Raw genomic sequence first — 19216 nt, 5'->3', positions numbered from 1 at the left:
GGACACCTATGCAGAAGTTGAATGAATTAAAACTTTGTAGTGTGTACATGTTAGCAGGCATAAATGAGAAAGGGGAAACCTATGATTCATGCACAACAGGAAGTATCATACTCAACGGTACAGCTTGTGCGGGAATAACAAATTCATTAGATACTGTAATGATATGCGAAGCGTATGAATAGTGATCTAGTTATGTAGTAGTATCATGGAAGCAGATTTCGCAGATTTACTGGCACAGTGGCTAATACGCAGGCAAGGACAGGGAATTGAAGGTTTTTACGAGGTAGGTTATGGTACGCACATAAAGCAAAAGAGCACAGCGCACGGAGCGCATAGGTGAGTACAGTGATGTGCTCACCAGGAACGTCTGTTACCAGAATATATATGACTATGGCGGATATTGCATTGGCATAGTGTGTACAAGATCAGTGCTTGGACAGTAAGTATTGAACTATGAGTATTCACATACGTCATGTACTAGCAGCATTATGCCGTTGAAACATTCGGGGTCACTACTTTACCCTTTACAGACAGGAATATGGGCAGATATGCAACATATGGTAGACCAATTTCTTACCTATATGGAAAACGATCATGACACACTGGTGACATCGTGTAATGATGCAGGATGGTGGAAGGAACAAATCATAAATTGGCATAATGATGACGACAAAGTTGTATGCAAAATGATGGTGCCGGCATTATTTTTCATGAATGGATGGGTGCTGGGTGCACATAGGGAACACCATGCTTCGGCCGCAGGAACCCCATTACACACATATATACGGTGCATAATTGCGAATGTATTTATGTTTCAGTTAATGAAAGCAAACTGTGGGAGAAATCACGGTATACGACAGGCCTTGCACATATTAGACCACTTTATGGCCAGTGTGCCTAATGCTGTTAATCTTAACATGTGTACCTGGGTGGTTAATAATGAGCTGAAAGTAGGAGGAAAAGTAATAGGCGCAGAATTTGATGAATGGATAATGGGGAATGAAAAAATGAAGGCCAAGATGAAACAGTTACAGCAACGTGTAAAATGCAAAAGAACGGGGAAACAGACATCTGACCACTGGAAGCGACGTATGGAATTATTGAAAGCAGGACACTTGCGGAAAGCAATGGAGACCGGAATGACGCGTATATTAAGGAAAGTACGGAAGAAAGTAGAGACACTACGGGGGCCCGTTCCTTCCGACGACGACGATGAGGACGACGACGATGAGGAGGAGGAAGGTGAAGAGGAAGAGGAGGAGGACGACGCGAATGGTAAGCACAGTACAGGAGCAGCGTTCTACTCATACGGGCACTAAGAACACGCATAGTACGCATGCGGCCGATACGCATACGGCCGCATGCTAACACGGCCGCCGCACACGAACACGGCCGAATGCGCATACGCGGCCCATACGAATCTGCACGCACGCATGCACGGCACCACAACAAGACGCAACCGCGGTGCAACAACCAGGCACACGGCAGCCACAACAACACAGCAAACGACTTCGTTGCCCCACTTCAGTTGAGCGCAGACGAGTATGGAGTGTGCATGAATTGTAGATTTTATGGATATAAGGGAATTATATGTGGATAGTTTATTACAGAACATTTGAAAAACCAGGAAAAAGAAGAAGGGGTGTATATACGTTGTTCTCCCTCAGGGGCGCTATCACTGTAAATGATGTTGTACGCGGCCCTGGGTCGCTATATCCGTTTACGCTATATTCTACATCATGTATGTTGTTATTATCATGTACATACCTAGTGTGCGCAAGACGGGATGTTAATTCAGAGGCCAAGTTGTGGAAGTGTTGAATAAAGAAACATAAAACAAACAAAGGCAGAATATTATATTATATGAAACCAATTGTCACATGTTGTATCCATAGTAATCATCATGTAGTGTTTGTTACATGCAGCATATGAAATAATTCTTTCTTATATATGTGAAATATGGGGACACGTTTCCCCTTTTTTATTCTTAAAATGGGTTCCTCATCCATAGTATCAATAAACACTTGATCATATGAACAAATAATACAACATAAACACAAACCATGTATATTGGTAAGAGCACAAACAAAAATTATAAAGTAGGACACGCAACTATAGGATACATGCTTTAAAGGAAACATATGCCTATCACACAAAATCTGTAGGACCTCATGAGATTGTCGATCCTGTAACCAGACGAATAACATATCCTAACGTCAACATAATCTACGAGAAATAGAATACGGCACGTACTTATGGTTTTGTAGGTAATTTCTGTGACCAACGTAGTTTCAGTTTCCCATGTGCTTCTTACTATTAGCTACCTCCGGTTTCTTAGGTACCTCTGATTTCATGCGTGTCTCCGGTTTCACGAGTACTTCTGGTTTCTTAGGAACTTCCGGTTTGCTACATACATCTGATTGCCCAGGTAGTGTCAAAATCCATGGTAATTGCAGTTTCCCCGGTGCTCCTTGCTTCTCACCTACTTCCGGTTCGGCAGGTATGTCTGATTTCCCAGATGCTTCTTGCGTCTCAGCTAGTTCCGGTTTCCTAGGTGTTTCCGATTTCTTTGGCACTTCTGGTTTCTTAGGTGCTTCCAGTTTTTCGGATTCTCCTGCTGTGCCCGGTGCTTCGTGCTTCTCAGGTACTTCTGGTTTCCTAGGTACATCCGATTTGCCAGACGCTTACTGCTTGTTAGGTACTTCTGGTTTTCCAGGTACCTTCTGCTTCCCGGGTGTCTCGGGTTTCTTATTTACTTCTCCTTTTTTTTGCGTTTCTGTGGGAGCTTCCTTCTTCTCCTTCTTCTTCCAAATTTTATCCAGTAAACATTTCCCTGTCTTCGAGCAGCAGAAACATAGTAGCACACACAAATAGATAATTGCAATGAGTAGGGCTATTCCATGCATGCTCCCGAGCGCGGACAACACTAACATTATTCCAGTTTCGGTTTCATTACTGAAAGGTTGGATCATGGTCATAAAGAATGCATACAGGACTGTGGAGATTACTATAAGTATTGTCCATGCTTTCCTTCCCATTTTACAACGTTTCAATTTCTGACAACATTCCTTCAGCTTGTTCTGCGCTGTTCCACCCTGTGGCTTCTTCTTTACAGGTACTGGATTCTTGACGTGCACCTTGGATTTTAATTTTCTCCGCATGTCCACGAACACCCTGTTCTTCCCGGGACTACCCGTAGCCTGACCGTCGTAAACATTACGTGTGCCCTGTTTCCCTACATCAGTTCCATCACTCAATGTCACGGTAGTCGATCCAACTCTAGTTGCATCTACCGTGTCAAATTGGCTTGTGACAGTAGCCGATGATGTACCTAGTGTACTTGCCTAAAATGTAGGAAAAAAAGGGGGAATACATGGGTTTGTTGTGGTGTATGTATACTAGGATGTGTCAAACGCGCGTATATAAGAGAAGGGGATGTTCATAGTTGTGTTGAAGGAGTCAGCAGCTTATCACAATACATGTGATAAGTCCCCACAAAAAACAGTGGTTCCTATCATACACAGTGAGCAATTTGCCATAGGCAAAGGACTAGAATAGATATAGAGAGTTTCACAAGCAGCGTCATTGTTTTTTTTTCTTTTCCGTTTAGTGTAGAAAATGTTAGAAGTGGCAATATATTGTTTGTATATATATGAATTATAGAATTGTTTTCTCCTTTTTCCACATCTAGGTGTATAGATTATGCGTGTGATACTTCTCCCTATTGGGCGCTAGTAAATATTGATAGAATAAATTTTGTACGAGGTTTACTATTCTTACCTAAGTATGTACACATGAATTGAAACAAGAATTCCTATGCAGAATGCTACAAATACAACATGACGAACGTGCCACAGGAACGGATAAGAACCAGTTTTAGATACATATTGTACGACGGTAAAAGTTGACTAAAGGGGTCAACATTTTTCACGAATCTCATACGGGCTCATCAATCATGTCGCCGTTTGAACCGTGTAATGGGGCCAAATTGTATAATCCGAGTGATGCAATTCTACATGTGAAGTAGCATCTTATCCTTTTAAACTGGATATAACGGTGAAGAGAATAAGCCGAAGAGAACCAATTATAGCCCGTTTTACATATACGAACGGCGAAATTTTTTTTTTTTTGGTAAGTGGAGTGCTGCGGGCTCAAAGTCACATTGTGTGAGTGTTTAGGGGGGTTACTATTATAACATATTCAAAATGATTATGTCTATGCTGTCGTCGCCAGTATGTGCTGCGTTGATACATGTGCGGTTCTCATTTTGTTATATATGGTCATGAATAATAAATGTGAAAAAAAAATTTTGCTTACAACGATTTGTATACGTATACGGCCACCTCCCTCTTTTTTGGAAAAGTTTTAATGGATTTAATTAACAGAGCAAAGAGCATATTTAAGAATGAAGGGTACATGCAGGGTGATTTTGTATTATGAGGTTTAACAGCTTTAGTGTATAAGGGCTTCAGGTTCCATGATTGTAATGTTCAGGAATCCGGATCCAGGATTAAACAAGTTCAGGGTTCGCGGGTGCTAGTTCTGGTGTTGAGGGGCCTTAGAGGGTTTGGGATTAAGGACTTTTTTTTTTTCTTTTTTTTTTTAGAAAAATAATAAAACATTGGATTTACAGAATTATATATATATTGTGGCATTACTGTATTCCATCATACATGCATGTACATGGCCCATGTGTACCCAAGTATCTAATATGATGTCGCGCGAGCCCAACCTTTGTTGCGTCAAATGTACAATGTAGCGGCATTTAGGGACGCACGTCTCTAGTAAGCTTGTTTTTTTCCTTCTTTTTCTTTGTATGAAGTACCTTCCAAATAGTAAGTTGCTTACGGTCCATATGGGAACATTGAAAGAAATGGCAACGGTTGGTCCATTTTCCACTCGGTTATATTGGATACGTACACGGTGTCGCGTCGTATGTGTGCACTTACCTTCCAAAGGGAATAACCAAGAAGGGCGACGGTGACGGCGGACAGGAAGAACAGCACGGGAGTAGTGGCGGTCAGGACGGTGTCGGTTAGGTCGGGTCCGTCAGGGCCGCCATTCTTATTTATATCCCAATTACCCGAAGTTTCTTGTGTGGGGGTAGCTGGTGCAAATCCCCTTGCTATACTGTCCAATCCCTTTGGACCACTTAGATCTAACCCAAAGCCTTTATCCTCCCTGGCGCCACCGAGAACAGTGTCCGCATCGCAACGGGCTTTGGGGGTACTACCGGAAAAACCTGGACCAGTACCCGCAGTATCATCAGCAGGGGGATTAACACTACTAACAATATCCCAGAATTCATGGTCAGGATAAGTGTCCTCAAGAATTGGGGTTGCCGCACGTTCACGTGTTCCTTCTGCTTCACCGTTATGCCCATTTGCGCCAACTGGGCCAGGTGTATCTTGGGCCCCAGGGGAATGTTCAGGTTCCTTTATACCACCGTCTACGGCGCTCACTGGTTCAGGTGCAGAATTGATTACCTCAGGCACATCGTCCACCTTGCTCTTTGTAGGGTTCTCCTCATTATTCGTGATTACAGTGTCGGGGGGGTTGTTCTCAATTGGTTTTGTTGATATTGGAACATGATTCGGTTCGGTAGGTAACTGTGCACTCACTGGATCCGTTTCTTTGTGTACTATTTGTGTTGTGCCCTCAGGGGGCGTAATGGAGTCCTTACCTGAAAATTCAGAACAAGGAACAGAATATGGAAGGAAACTGAACTTTTTTGAGGTTGATGGTGGTTCGGCCACACGCTTGGCGACATGATGCCACGGTGCGAACGGTGGGTCGCTGGTGCCACCCCGGGAAAAGACTCTCTCTCTCCCACAACACACACACACAGTGTCTGTCTGTGGACGTCTACCTGTCGACGTCTACCTGTCTACGTCTACATCCAGCGGCCGACCCATCGCTCTTGCGCTCATTCTCATTCGACGTTTGGGTTTCTCTCTCTGCGTGTTGTCGCTCCCTCTGTCGCCGGAAAATTGTGTGTTTGTTGTTTTCTCATGGTTTTTGTTGTGGATATGCACTCAGGACACTACCTTCTTGTGGGTCTTCGGGGTTCGTCCCACAATCTGCGTCGACTCCGGGACGTGTGTCAAAGGAAAGGGTGAGGGTTGACGTGGCCCCTGGAACACCCAATCCTGAATTTACAGATGTAAATACTGTGGTCCCTTTGATGCACTTACCTGCTTTGTCTGCATCCTGCCCCCCCTGGGTGCCCTCAGGCGCATTCCCCTGGGGTGGTGGAGGTGGGGGGGGTTGTTGTCCAGGTCCTGGTCCTTGACCTGGGCTTTGTGCCGTGGATGCCTTGTCCCCTGCGGTCGGTGATGATGGTGTCGAGGGTGGTGCCTGTGGTACTGATGGTAATACTGGAGATGCCGGTGCTTGTGGTTGGGACGCCTCTCCTCCTCCGGCTGTTGTATCTGCCCTTCCAAGTTCTGTTGCTCCTGCTACAGCACCTGTTGTTGGTGGTGGAGTCTGTTGTATTTTTCTGTCTTCATTAGATGTTGCATCCTTCTTGTCTTCCTTCTTGTGGTGACTATGGTCCCCGTTCTGGTTGCTCGTTTCCTTCTCTGCAAGGAGGACAAAGCAAGATGAAAGGACGATAAAAACAAAACGGATGGATTAACAAACACAGGAAGGGGGATGAACTCGGTGGACTGCGTACTGGGTGCAGTGGGGTTGGATGATAGCAGTACATTTTATGTGTCACCGTCATCGCGGCGCGGCCGCCGGTGTGGCTCCCGTCGTGGTCGTTGCTCCATCCGTCGCCGCCGCTATATCCCACGCACCACTGTGATGCCCCGCGCACTCGGCAATTCTACGGTGGCCGCTCGCCGCTCAACCGAAGTGGGACAGCGAAGCAGGGCAGTGCCGTGCTGTTCCGTCGTGTGTGCGTGTTGTCGCGGTGCGTTGTGGTGTTGTGGCGGCATCCGTATGCGCAGTCATATCGGTGGTGGTCGTGTCCGTGCCGGCCGTGTTAATATGAAGCCGCGTGCGTGCTGTGCGTGTTCCTATGCCCCGTATTAGTAGCACGCTGTTCCTCTACTGTTCTTACCCTTCGCGTCCTGCTCTTCTGCATCCTCTTCATCGTCCTGATCCTGTTCGTCGTCTTCTTCGTCATCATCGTCATCAGCGTTTTCGTCCTCCGAGTCGGATATGTCTATAAAGTCCCCCCCTCTCGTCACGTTGCCCTCAGCATGCCTCGGTATGTTCTTATCCAGGTCTTTTATTTTGTCTCGTACCTCTTTTCTAGCTTCCCGAACTACAGTCTTCACTTTAGCCCACAGAATTTTCTCAGCATTCTTCTCTCGCTTAATTTTTTTAGCCTGCCCCTCACTAATTGCTGTCGATGCGCGCTCATCTTTTGATGTGCTCTTCCCATGTCCCGTGCACTTATTTCCTACTTTCTTCACCTGTAATTTCGCTTTAAACTCCTCATTTTCTTCCAACCACTTCTTTATTTTGGCTTTCATGGACCACTCTCCAATTTTTATATTCTCAGCCCTTTGCATGTTACAAATATTGTCCGTAATTAAACCATGCATAGACTGCTCTATTTCTTTCATTATATCCCATGCATACTCTATGCCCCAGTTTGCTCCGCAGGATGCCTCCAGCAATAATTCTTCAAACATGTGTACTATTCCACACCTTACATAGTCCTTTAGCCTCTCATCTCCAGTGTCCTGTGCGGCATTATTGTCCCGTTCCCATCTGTTTTTGTTCATAAAATATAGAGCCCCTACCATAAGCCTACATATAGGTCTGTTTCCTTCCGTCTTCATTATCCTATTGCCATCGTTGCGATGCTTCCAGCCCTGGTCATCACAACTAACGGTATACGCCATTATGGTATCTTTATCTTCCATGTACTTCACAAACTGTCGTAACTGATTATATATGTCCATCAATAGCATATTCTACAATGTTAAAATAAGTGACATACCTATATACTACGGTGTCCACACTGTCTCTGTGATCGTGAATAAATTCATACAAGACAACCCACTCCTTGTGTTTGTGCTCGTCGGTTTTAAAAAATAGTAATACATAACCATAATGTTCCTGTAACCTCAATGTGCCTACATTCCACAGTACGCATGTGTGCCGTGTTTACACATCCCCCCGAAATTTCCGTGTTTTCACCTATTCCCTCATGGTGCCTTACCTGATATTCGTCCTCGGACATGTAAGGTCCGCGCCGCCTGACATACTCCACCAGTAAATCCCCTAACCCCTTAGGCGACATATTGTTTCGCCTGCGGTAAGTAACAATGCTGCAATCGGAACTACTACCCTAATGTTCTGTATGAAATATATTAAGCATTATGTGGCCCATCTACACCTGCCTCCTATATTCCCCCTTTACTACGTAATAGGAATGGCTGCGGTTATCACGTAACAGTAGAAATCTATACATAATAAAAACCTGCATGTGCCCCTTCCGCTCAATCGCATTTTGCCACTACTAATAAATCATGCAGGACGCATATATAGGTAATAATCTAAAAATGAATATAGAAAAAGGAAAAGAAAGCAGAGAAAGAACAAAAAATAAAAGAAAGAAAGACCAGAACAAATAGAAAAAATACTACACGCAACGCGTCATGAATACCCCCTGCCCCGTGTCTACACGGGTGTCCACTAAACGCCTGTCACACACACTGTCTCTGTGTGCGTACACAAAAAAACCGCAGTAACAACAACAACATCAATTCTTCTGCCGTCGTTGCTGCCTTCCGCCGTCCGTGCCTCGTTCTTCCCTCCCACACATAATATGTGTGTGCCTTCTCCTCTCCCGCTGTCTGCGATCCCCCTCTCTGTGGATCCTTGCCTCGAAAACTGCTTACTGGGACAATCTGCTTTACCCGGCCGCGTTGGTCGACGCGTTTGCTAGGAGAGACAATCTCTCCTTATACTCGAATGCGTATTCGCATTCTATAGTTGTTCTACTCTACACCATTAGCATGCACTTGCTCATCTTTTAATAATTACCTTCACATAAAGGAGAATACTACCCGAGCATTTTATTCATGTAAATCTACATTTTATATGCATTTGACGTGTACCCACCTGTTCCTATGGTCATGTTAAAAGAAGTTGACTACACAGAAAAAGAACAAAACAAGGCAAAAGTAAACAGAAGTAAGCAGAACAGAGCAGAAAAAAAAAAAGAAGGTATGGAATAATGTAAACCAGAAATATATTATGTATATCACATAATGCAGTACAAGTGGTCTAATGTTAGCTTTCGTTATTTCCCATTCATGTGGCCCGTCATCCGAATGTCACAGTTTCTCCAATAGTTCATCTACATATAACTCCTTATCCTGCAAACTGCGTTAGACTTCGCACTGTTCTATGACTAATGCCAGGATCAGTATCCATATTTTAGCGGTTACCCGTTTTTGCATGTAAGGTTGCGGATGCAGTGGGTGCGTGCGTGGTGCAACTCGCACTCTTAGTGTGTCTGCTGCTGCTGTTACTTTTTCCACGTCTAAGTTGTGTTCCACTCCAGGTACGTCGCCTTTGTGCGATTCTGTGTCCTCCGCTACAGTATTCAACAAATGTTGGAACCACTCCGCCTCACCATATATATGCATAAGCTCATGTTGCTTTGCAACCCATGCTTTCCACAACCGCAGTTTCTTCATCTCTGCGGATGGGATATTGCCGCGCGCACCGAGTGCACGGTGCGCGGATACTACGTTGTGCTCGTTTGCCACCATGTGCTCACGCAGGTATTGTTTCCATGCCAACGTTAGCTGCAGAAACCACGGCTGCGTCGTGCACGCCTGCAATAGGTGCTTGTTGCGGTCAATCCAGTTAATCCAGTGGGTGCAGTACGACGTCGCGTCCCCCGGAACAGTAGAGGGACTCTGGTCTTCTTCTGTATGTATGGTTTCCATACAACTCCATGGATCGGGGTCATGAGGTCGACGAGGGTCCGTTTCTAACTGTATGGATTCCATACAACTCCATGGATCGGGGTCATCATCTGGACAAGGGTCCGTGGCTAACTGTATGGTTTCCATACACTTCCATGGATCGGAGTCCTCGTCGTTAGGCGGAGAAAGGTCCGTTCCGTCGGACTCGGTGGGTGGATCCATGGTGAATGACACAGTGTTCCCCGATAAACCCTCGTTTGTGGTAGAAACACCCAAGATATTGTTATTCCTGTGGTCGTCCCGCATCAAATCCTGTGCAAACGCTTCAACGAGTATTTGCAAATAGTCGTCTTTGACGTTTTCGCATTCGGTTGCTTCACATTCGTTGAGCACTTCTAGATTTAGCTCGATGATGGTGCGTTTATGCACGCGTGGTTGACGTCGTCGTCGTTCGGCAGCAGATGCAGGTTGCGTATGCCTCACCATGGTGTACCCGTAATCGAGTGGCGGCAGTTCGCCTCGTTGTAGATGGTCCAATATGTCTTCGTCGAGTAGCGGTGACGGCACGTCACGAACGGTTCGATATGTTCGTCGTCGTTTGGCGAGGTGCGCAAAATACTAAACAAAAAAAGAAGAAGGACGATGTAGGAGTGCATTGGTGTTGGAATGACCGTACAAAACATGCCGTTGGGAACACATTACTATGGTACATATTGCGGATATGCATATACGGTGTCCACTGGGTTATATTTGTGCATGCTTGTGCTTTGTGCGTGTGGTTGTGTGGTTGTGCGTTTGTGTGGTTGTGCGTTGTGGCTGTGCTTACCTTCCATAGGGAATAACCAAGAAGGGCGACGATGACCAAAGTGACGAAGGCGAGGACGGGAGTAGTGGCGGTAAGGACGTCGGCGGTTAGGTCGGGTCCATCGGGACCTCCTGGACCCGTAGGTGGATGTTCACTTATAACTGTTCTATGTGGATCAATGGGCGTCGGATTTGGTCCATATGACCCCGTTATACTGTGCATGTGGGTCGGAGGACCAGACAGTACCCCAATATTAAAGTTTTCATGTGCACCACGGAAAATATCACATCTTCCAGTATCAGGACTACAGGGGATATCGAAAACATCCCATGCCGCTGGGGTCGGTTTTGGTTTGGGTGGATTGAGAGGAGGGGGGTCATCGTTGCCGACATCGACGACGCCAGTGACGACGGCTTCCCCGGGGTCGGCATGCTTCGTGTCACTCGTTTTACCCTCCGCTGCTGGTCCTGTGGATGGTGTCGCGTCTGCAGGTGATGGTGTTGTTGTGTCTGATGATGTTGCTGTAGAACCTGCATTGGACGGTGCCGGCGGTTCCGGTTCTGGTTCTGGTTCTGGTTCTAGTTTTGGTGGTGGCTCAGGGACTGTTACTGCAGTTCCTAAAAGAAGGTTTGGGAAAAGGACAATGATGAAATGCAAGGTTTTGTGCGGTGGTTGCTCGGCAACACGGGTGTTGCGCTCCGTCGCTGGGTGCTCGGCAACACGCTTGGCGACATGATGCCACGGGGGCAGCAGACGGACGGGGGAAGAAGGGAAACTTGCCACCCGGGAAAAGACTCTCTCTGTCTCTCGCACAACACACACAACACACACAGACACAGTGTGTGTCTGTCGACATCTGTCTACGTCTACATCCAGCGGCCGACCGATCGCTCTCTCCCCTCTTCTTTCTCATTCGACGTTTGGTTTCTCTCTCTCCGTGTTGTCTCTCCCTCTCGCCGGAAATGTTTTTGTTGTTTTTTCACTCCGATTATTAGTCCATATGTGTTGGGTGCACAATGCCTGTTAGGTTACTGTATCTCACTCATTGGCTCAATTACCGGTGTCCGCACATCCGGGTGAAGTATCTGGCTGGAATATACTAATTGTGATGGACCCTCCTTCTTGTCGTCCTTTGTGTGTTTCAGTTCGCAGGACCTTATCACATTTTGCGTTTGCTCCCTTACCTGTCTTAGCTGATGCGGTATCACCTGAGACTGTTCCCTTAGTCCCGGGTTGTCCTGGTGGTGCTCCTGCGTCTCCCGTGGCCGCATCTTTCCCGGGCTGATGTGTCTCTGCTGAGGCCGATGGTGATACTGGTGGTGGTACTTCGGCTGCCTTCGGTGGTGCTTCTGGAACTTTAGTCGGCGGAGCTTCTTTCTTCTTCTCCTTGTCCTTTCCTGCCAAGAAGAAAGGAAGATGAACAGACGATAAAAAAGCGACACAAGTGGTAGACAGAAAGAACGGGCCGGGACGGTGCGGTCAGGTAACGGCCGGGTAGGGGCGGGACGGTGTTACAGAGAGCGCACGTTGTTAGAAGAGGACAAAGACAGGAAGAAAGGGGGGCGCACTCGGTGGACTGGGTCAGGCGGCAGCACGCGTACGTTGAGGTGAACTCGGTCGACTGGGTCGAGGTAGGACTCGGATGGACTCCGTACTCGGTGAACTGGGCTAGATGGTAGCAGTACAACTTTTATTTGTCGCCGTCATGGCGTCCGCCGTGCCGTCCTGGCCGCCGGCCCGCTGCAGCCGTCCTCGCCCCACTCCATCCCCACGCACCACTGTCACACCAATGTGCGGCCGCTACACTGGTCATCGCAGCACACACACACCTCGTCTGCACTCGTGTACACTTCGTCGTCGCCACGGCTACCACTACCGTCGTGGTCGCTGTACGCGGCTCCACGAGGGGGTGTTGTTCCCCCACGTGTGCGTTGTTGTTCATTCGTGTTGTGGTGTGGTTGCCGCCTCATTAGCTTCGGGTGTTGCGCGGCCAACTGCATTACCTGCTTTATCCGCTTCTGACTTGCCCGGTGGTGTTGATGTTGTTGTTGATGATCCGGATGATGACGATGTTGTCTGTACCCCTTTTACTCCCGATGTCGTTGCAGTATTCCCTCCTCCTTCTATCTTCTGCGTAACCTCGTTCTTAATTTCCACAAAAATGTCCTTTATACCGTCCGTCAATTTCTTCGTTACGTTTTTGGCTTTCATTTCCCTCGTAGTTGCTGCATCTCCGTTACCCTGGCTGCCTTTTATGTGCCCGTCCTTATCGAGTCCCCATTTACAGATATCGCTTACACCTGCTTTGCGCATTGTTTCCTGTAGTTTGGTGTTCGTACTTAACCATTGTTTAATTTTCTGCTCCATAGACCATCGTCCAGCTTGAATATTTTGATATACTTCATTTGCACAATGCATCTTTTGCATTTTGCCTCCCGTGGATGCGTCCATTTGTTGCATGGTGTACCATGCATAATAAATACCCCACTCCCTGCCGCATGCTGACTCCTTTAAAAACGTTGCAAACATGTTCAGTATGGCACACACCACATACTCCTTCAACCTTTCATCATTGTTATTCTCCGTGTCTGGTGCCCCCGTGGCTTTGGTCCTCGTATGTATAAAGAATAATGCCGCAGACATGAGCTTGCACACAATCCTGTCACCTACGGTGTAACCCACGTGCGCATGCGTTGCATGAGTTCGCCAATGTTGCCAACCATAATTATCACAGTTTGCACCCAAGGCCTCCATAAGTGACTCCATCGTTTCCATATGTTCAACAAACTCTCCGAGCATGGCCCCGATGTCCTTGTCTAAACTGGCCTACAATGTATAATGTGCAAACATATGCTGGACCTGGGTGCATGCGTATTCATGCACTCGTTGCATTCAAACATTCACATAGCACGACGTCGCTCGTGCCTATTACTGTGTTCTAAATTTGCGCATTCAATGTTACCATGATATATGCAGTAACACACTTCTACGCACATTTACACGTGGCACCAACATATATGAGCGCGTATACTCCTATACACTCTCTACTGTCTCTTTCATAATTAATTACCTGATAAAGCTCATCATTGCCGTATAGGTGCCTATCCTTTACGTATTGTGCCAATATATCCCCTAATTCCTTAGCCGACATACTGCTTCGTCTTCGATTAGCTCCAATATTACACAACTGAGTATTGTCCCAATGTCCCACGTGAACTATATTAACCGTCACATGTCCCCTCTAGGCCTTGTTATATTCTACCTTTAGTATTGATGAGTAATTGCTGGCCTTAACACATAACATTAGAACATTATACATAACAAAATCCTGTTGTACCTGTGTGGAATCCCATTCGTCTACTATTATTATATTCCGCAGAAACCATATATTAAGAATTACAGAGGAATAAATATAGAGGAACCACAAAAAAAAAAAACAGAACAAGACAAAGAAAGGTAGACAGGAAAAAACAAAGTACTACTACACAACCTACACACAAATCGCGTCATGAATACCACCCCCCACTCCCTTCTCCACTAAACCCCTTCACACACACTGTCTCTGTGCATACAATAAAAATGGCAGTAACAACAACATGAATGTCTTCTTCCGTCATTGCTGCCTTCCGTCCGTGGTTCGCCCTCCCACAAAATATGTGTGTTCCTTCTACGCACCCCGCCCACTCTCTGCTTCCTCGGTGGATCCCTCACTCGAACCGCTGTACTCGGAGACAATATCCTCCTTCTTACACCCGGCCGCGTTACTCGGCCGCGTTTGCTCGGAGAGACAATCTGTCGTCCTTGTTACACTCGGAGGCAATCTCGTTTTACCCGGCCGCGTGTGCTCGGAGAGACAATCCTCCTTCTTACACTCGGCTACTTCGTCGAATCCGTTCACTCAAATAATCCTTTACCCGGCCGCGTTTGCTCGACGAGACAATTTCTCCTTCTTACACTCGGCCACTTCGTCGAATCCGTGCTACACTCGGCGACTACATCGAACGCCGTTGCTCGGAGATAATCTCCTCCTTCTTACTAGGACAATGCATGTACGAGGACGCGGCAACGACGGCAGAAGACATTGATGTTGTTGTTATTACTGCGGTTTTTAGGTGTACGCACACAGAGACACAGTGCGTGAAGGGGTTTAGTGGAGACCGGTGTAGAAAGGCGTATTCATGACGCCTTGTGTGTACGGTAGTGTAGTGTAACTTTTTTTTTTTCCTCTCTTTTTCTTTGTTTTTTTTTCTTTTCTTTTTTTTTTTTTTTTTTCATTCTTCTATTCTTCGTGTTTTTTTGCTTCCTATATTCATATTTCCTTTATTTCCTACACATACATCCTACGTGATTTAATAGTATTCGAACAAAGTGATTGCACTAGGAGGCAGAGAACTAGTGGTTTTTGTTCTGTATAGAGTTCTAGTATTATGCATTCAGGCAGGGAAAACACCTAATAAGTAGTACCGACGGCATATCAAAAGAATGCGTAGATGGTCCATGTAGTGGTTCATGGAGTTCACATGCAACACTAGGGCACCAGTGCCGCACGTAACCTTGTAGCTTACCTGAAGAACAAAGAGGAATATGGGTGCACGCATGTTCACGGATCTATTGGTGGCATATATAATCAGAAGACGAATCCAGGGAGATAGAGCCGATGGGCAGGAGTTTAGCGTACGTTGCCGTGAACATTATGTGGGCAGGAGGAGTAACTGGACTCATTTGTGTGGCACACGGTGCACACTACACACAATTATAGAATTATAAGGGAACATATGGATCATGTGGGCTACTATTGTTGTATACATTTAGAGAGACGTATGTGGGGAATATTGTATACACTGTACTCTTCTGCATAGGGAGCGTACAACTAGGGCAGTGGTACAGTATAAATGAATGCTTCAATTATTTCAATTGTAGGAGAAAATATGGACGGATATAAAGAGCATGTTCAGCGAATTAGGTGAATACTTGAATCAGCGACCATACGACATTACGCCACAAACCATATGTAGCAACAACGAATTCCGGCCCGCGTATCCTCAGGGTCTGTTCAATACATTATTATGTATGGAAGTGGCGACAATATTTTATTATATGGAGGGATTGAATAAACACGGCACCGCGCAGAGTAGTACGGATCCAGGAGAACGCGAGCTGCGGAACTACTTAAGGTGCATGATAGGGACCTGGACCCTCATGAGGTTACATGGCAACAAATGTAACATCAGAGAAATAACGAAACATGTTTCCACATTCATGGGTACGCTGGCGGAAGGCTTCAATGCTGCAACTAATAGACACAAATGTGCTTGGGTTAAATTTGAGGAACTAAAAATTGGAACACGCCTTATGGGGGAAGCAATGGAACAATGGGTAACCCAATGGAAAAGCCGAAGGCCTAAGATACCTCAGGGCATTAGAGCACGAGGATGTGATCAGGTCGGAGGAGGGCGGATGCGGGCAGGAAGTGGAGAAGGAGATGGACCAAGCAACAACATTGATATATTGAAAAGTGAAAATTTGGACACAGTGGCGGCGTGGATCGAGAAGAAGGAGTACCTACCGAAAGCTAGCGTAAGCGACATAATGGTAAAAGTCGGAAATAGTCAGAACACGCAACAAGGTAAAAAAATATTAGACGACGCAATAAACACTTGGGACCAGGAAAGGAATAAAATATCATCCAATGCAGCAGAGACATCATCAACACCAGCAGCTCCATCGGGCGGGTCAGAACACGGTAATCAGGATGCATCCACTAATACCAGCGGTCAACAACCACAAGCAGGACGCAGACCGCCTGCCGCACCTCCGCACCCGGATGGTAAGGCAACATCGGTGCGACACCGCTGAACAACAGCACACAACAAACAGCACTGGCGCTGCGCTGACCTTGAGACCCCGGTACCCATACGACGGCATGCGCATGATAGCGATGGCCACAATACGCACACGAGAACGGCATCGCGCACGCACGCGGCACAACCTGTTCGCTGATGTTGCGCGGCGAGGGACGCAAACGGACGGAACGGGACGTCGACAAATAAAAGTGTACTGCTACCACCTCCGTCCATCGAGTGCGCCCCCCTTCCTTTTTTTGTTCATCCATCTGTTTTGTTTTTATCGTCCTTTCATCTTCCGTTGTCCCCCTTGCAGAGAAGGAAAAGAGCAAGAAGGCAGATGCGACGACTAACGGGAAGAAACAACAGGGGGAGAACGACCAGGGGGACAAGAAGGCCAGAGAAAAAGCAGATCAGACAGGGGTGTCGTCAGCGCCAACAACTTCCACAAATGCACAAACACCGTCCGCCCCAGCACCCAAAGGGAGATCAGAAACATCTGGTGCGGACACGCGGGTCCCAACATTACCACCCGTACCACAACCCCCACTGGCGGCACCACCACCAGCACCCTCACACCCGATACCCAGTGTTGTCACTAATCAAGGGGCAGGGGACACCACAACAGGAACAGGGGACCCCGGTACTCCAGGTAGGGGAACAAATGAAACTACGAGCAGGGACACGTCCACGGGAACTGCCACTGGTAACGTACAAAAATGTACGCAACTGGAGGATGCAGGCGAGGACCCGGTGTTTGAGTGTCCAGAGAGGGAACTGCAAGATACGGGAAGTGTGCATGTCCCGGATGAGGTAGATGACCTCATTGGCAACGGCCCCATGGGTGTCCACGGAGCTTCCCGTTCCATAGAAGTATCTGAGGGGACCTCCGTTACTGCTCCCGTATTACCCCCAGGTACGAATAATGCACAGTCAGGAAAGGAAGAAAGAACAAAAAATAAAATAAAATAAAAAAAAAACCAAGACACACCTTTTCCGGAGAGCACACGCACAGAGAGAAACCAAACGTCGAATGGGAATGAAGAGCACAGGGACGGGGCGACAGAGCAGCCGCAGCAGAGCAACGGGTCGGCCGCGCGATGTAGAAACGTCGACACACACGCACACGGGGGAACGGCACAATAGCGATGCGCAAACATCTGAACAGTAAACGCCTTCGGTACCCCCACTTCGGTTGAGCGGCGAGCGTAGAGGTGCGGCGATGAGTGTGCGGTGGCCACGACGGGAGCGACGAGCGTACCGTGCAGCGGCCACCGTAGAATTGCCAAGTGTGCGGGGCGGCGTCACAGTGGTGTGACCGTGGTGCGTGGGGATGGAGCGAGCATAGCCCACGACGGTAGCGGCAGCGGCAGCGGTAGCGGCGACGCGTGTGGAGTGTACGGAATTTATGCATATAAGGGGAATATATGTGGATAGTTTGTTAGAAAAGCTTTAGAGACAACCAGGAAACAGGAAGCGGGGATGTGTATACGTTGTTCTCATGGCAAATGCTGTCATAGTAGATGTGACTATGACGCATGTCGTTGTGACAGGTGCCACAAGCTTCGCTGAAACCTCACTTTTACTAATGGATCTAACTGGTCCTACTACACCTTGATTTCCAGTGTCAATATATTTTTTGTCCGAAGATGTATCACAGAATGTATGTTATTATCACAAAAAACGAACACGAGAAGACATGACCATATAATAAAAAAATATGTAGGCTCCCCTGCATATAGATCCTGAGATATTATATAGGCCCATATATACCATATAAGAAGAATGGAAAAACAGAGGTACTTACTTAAATTCAGTAACGAATTTGCTATATCAGTATCTTCATGCAAGTGCCCTACTCATGAGTATTCAGTTAACAAATCAGTGTAACACCCTCTATATAATACCATTCTCTATATTATTACTTTGTACATTACAGCTTTTTTTGCGCTCGTGCTCTTTACACATTACCCGTTGCTACAATATTATTTTTTACCCTCTGCATGACCTACATATTGCTACCTGATATATGATGAACACATTATTAAAATATTTTACATAAAATACCGCATCATTGTGAACATAAAAGAATATTTAAACCTAAAAACCCAAACCCTTAAGCCTGAAAAGTATCGCATCATACCCTGAATACAAATTATCTAGCCCGCTTTTATCCACGTCTTTTCCATCATTATGCCCAAGTTAGAATAATAAAGTGCTGTAGTACATATATAGAAGTTGCTATTTTTCAAAATAAATAATATTCGCATTTATTCGACGTCTGCGCGTTCGACGTTTTTAAACAGTGCGCAAATATGTATTTACAACGTACCAAGCACTTAATTCGCTCTTACATTATATATTATGCAATAAAATCACGCTGCTTTTATATTATTACTACATTACCATATTTATCTTATATGTATTCATATTTATATTAATTTTTTATGTAAAATAATATATATAGGCACGTATGACAGAAAAACAAGAATAGCGCATATTGTCAAAAGACCGAATTAGCATCCACTTTTGCGTAAAAAATACAAGCTTATTTCCTGTAAAAATTTATACATATATGAAAAAAAGAACAGTTCTATAATCCTTGCGTATATATTAAAAAAAAAAAGAAAAAGCAGATAATCTCACATAATGCGCTCATGAATAAAAAA

General features: G+C 46.1%; 5 protein-coding genes across 5 annotated transcripts in view; 3 read left to right on the top strand and 2 right to left on the bottom strand.

The window, feature by feature from the left end:
- Positions 1–205: 205 nt before the first annotated feature.
- On the top strand, positions 206–1319 carry AK88_01864 (uncharacterized protein; the record flags this gene model as incomplete). Its single annotated transcript, XM_012479499.1, has 2 exons — positions 206–283; positions 531–1319. The coding sequence occupies 2 exons, from the start codon at positions 206–208 to the stop codon at positions 1317–1319; spliced, it is 867 nt and encodes a 288-aa protein (XP_012334922.1).
- A 972-nt stretch (positions 1320–2291) lies between these two features.
- On the bottom strand, positions 2292–8260 carry AK88_01863 (uncharacterized protein; the record flags this gene model as incomplete). The annotated part of the gene is made up of 7 exons (XM_012479498.1): positions 2292–2658; positions 2689–3344; positions 4950–5683; positions 6048–6089; positions 6195–6581; positions 7067–7931; positions 8180–8260. The coding sequence occupies 7 exons, from the start codon at positions 8258–8260 to the stop codon at positions 2292–2294; spliced, it is 3132 nt and encodes a 1043-aa protein (XP_012334921.1).
- A 1093-nt stretch (positions 8261–9353) lies between these two features.
- Positions 9354–13855, bottom strand: AK88_01862 (uncharacterized protein; the record flags this gene model as incomplete). The annotated part of the gene is made up of 5 exons (XM_012479497.1): positions 9354–10517; positions 10726–11321; positions 11889–12101; positions 12708–13530; positions 13775–13855. 5 exons carry the CDS (start codon positions 13853–13855, stop codon positions 9354–9356), a joined length of 2877 nt encoding a protein of 958 aa, XP_012334920.1.
- A 1796-nt stretch (positions 13856–15651) lies between these two features.
- On the top strand, positions 15652–17519 carry AK88_01861 (uncharacterized protein; the record flags this gene model as incomplete). Its single annotated transcript, XM_012479496.1, has 2 exons — positions 15652–16531; positions 16864–17519. The coding sequence occupies 2 exons, from the start codon at positions 15652–15654 to the stop codon at positions 17517–17519; spliced, it is 1536 nt and encodes a 511-aa protein (XP_012334919.1).
- Positions 17520–18332: 813 nt separating this feature from the next.
- AK88_01860 (uncharacterized protein) overlaps positions 18333–19216 on the top strand; it is a gene marked incomplete at both ends in the record, with an annotated part of 3374 nt that continues 2490 nt past the window's right edge. The window contains one exon of the mRNA XM_012479495.1: positions 18333–18433. Coding sequence (XP_012334918.1) covers positions 18333–18433 — 101 coding nt within the window. The remainder of the gene's footprint in view (positions 18434–19216) is intronic.

Source organism: Plasmodium fragile, assembly GCF_000956335.1.
Source record: "Plasmodium fragile strain nilgiri unplaced genomic scaffold supercont1.17, whole genome shotgun sequence".
In the NCBI taxonomy this organism is placed as follows: Eukaryota; Apicomplexa; class Aconoidasida; order Haemosporida; family Plasmodiidae; genus Plasmodium; species Plasmodium fragile.
The sequence above is the reverse complement of the archived record's forward strand: the minus strand, read 5'-3'. Positions and strand labels throughout refer to the sequence as shown.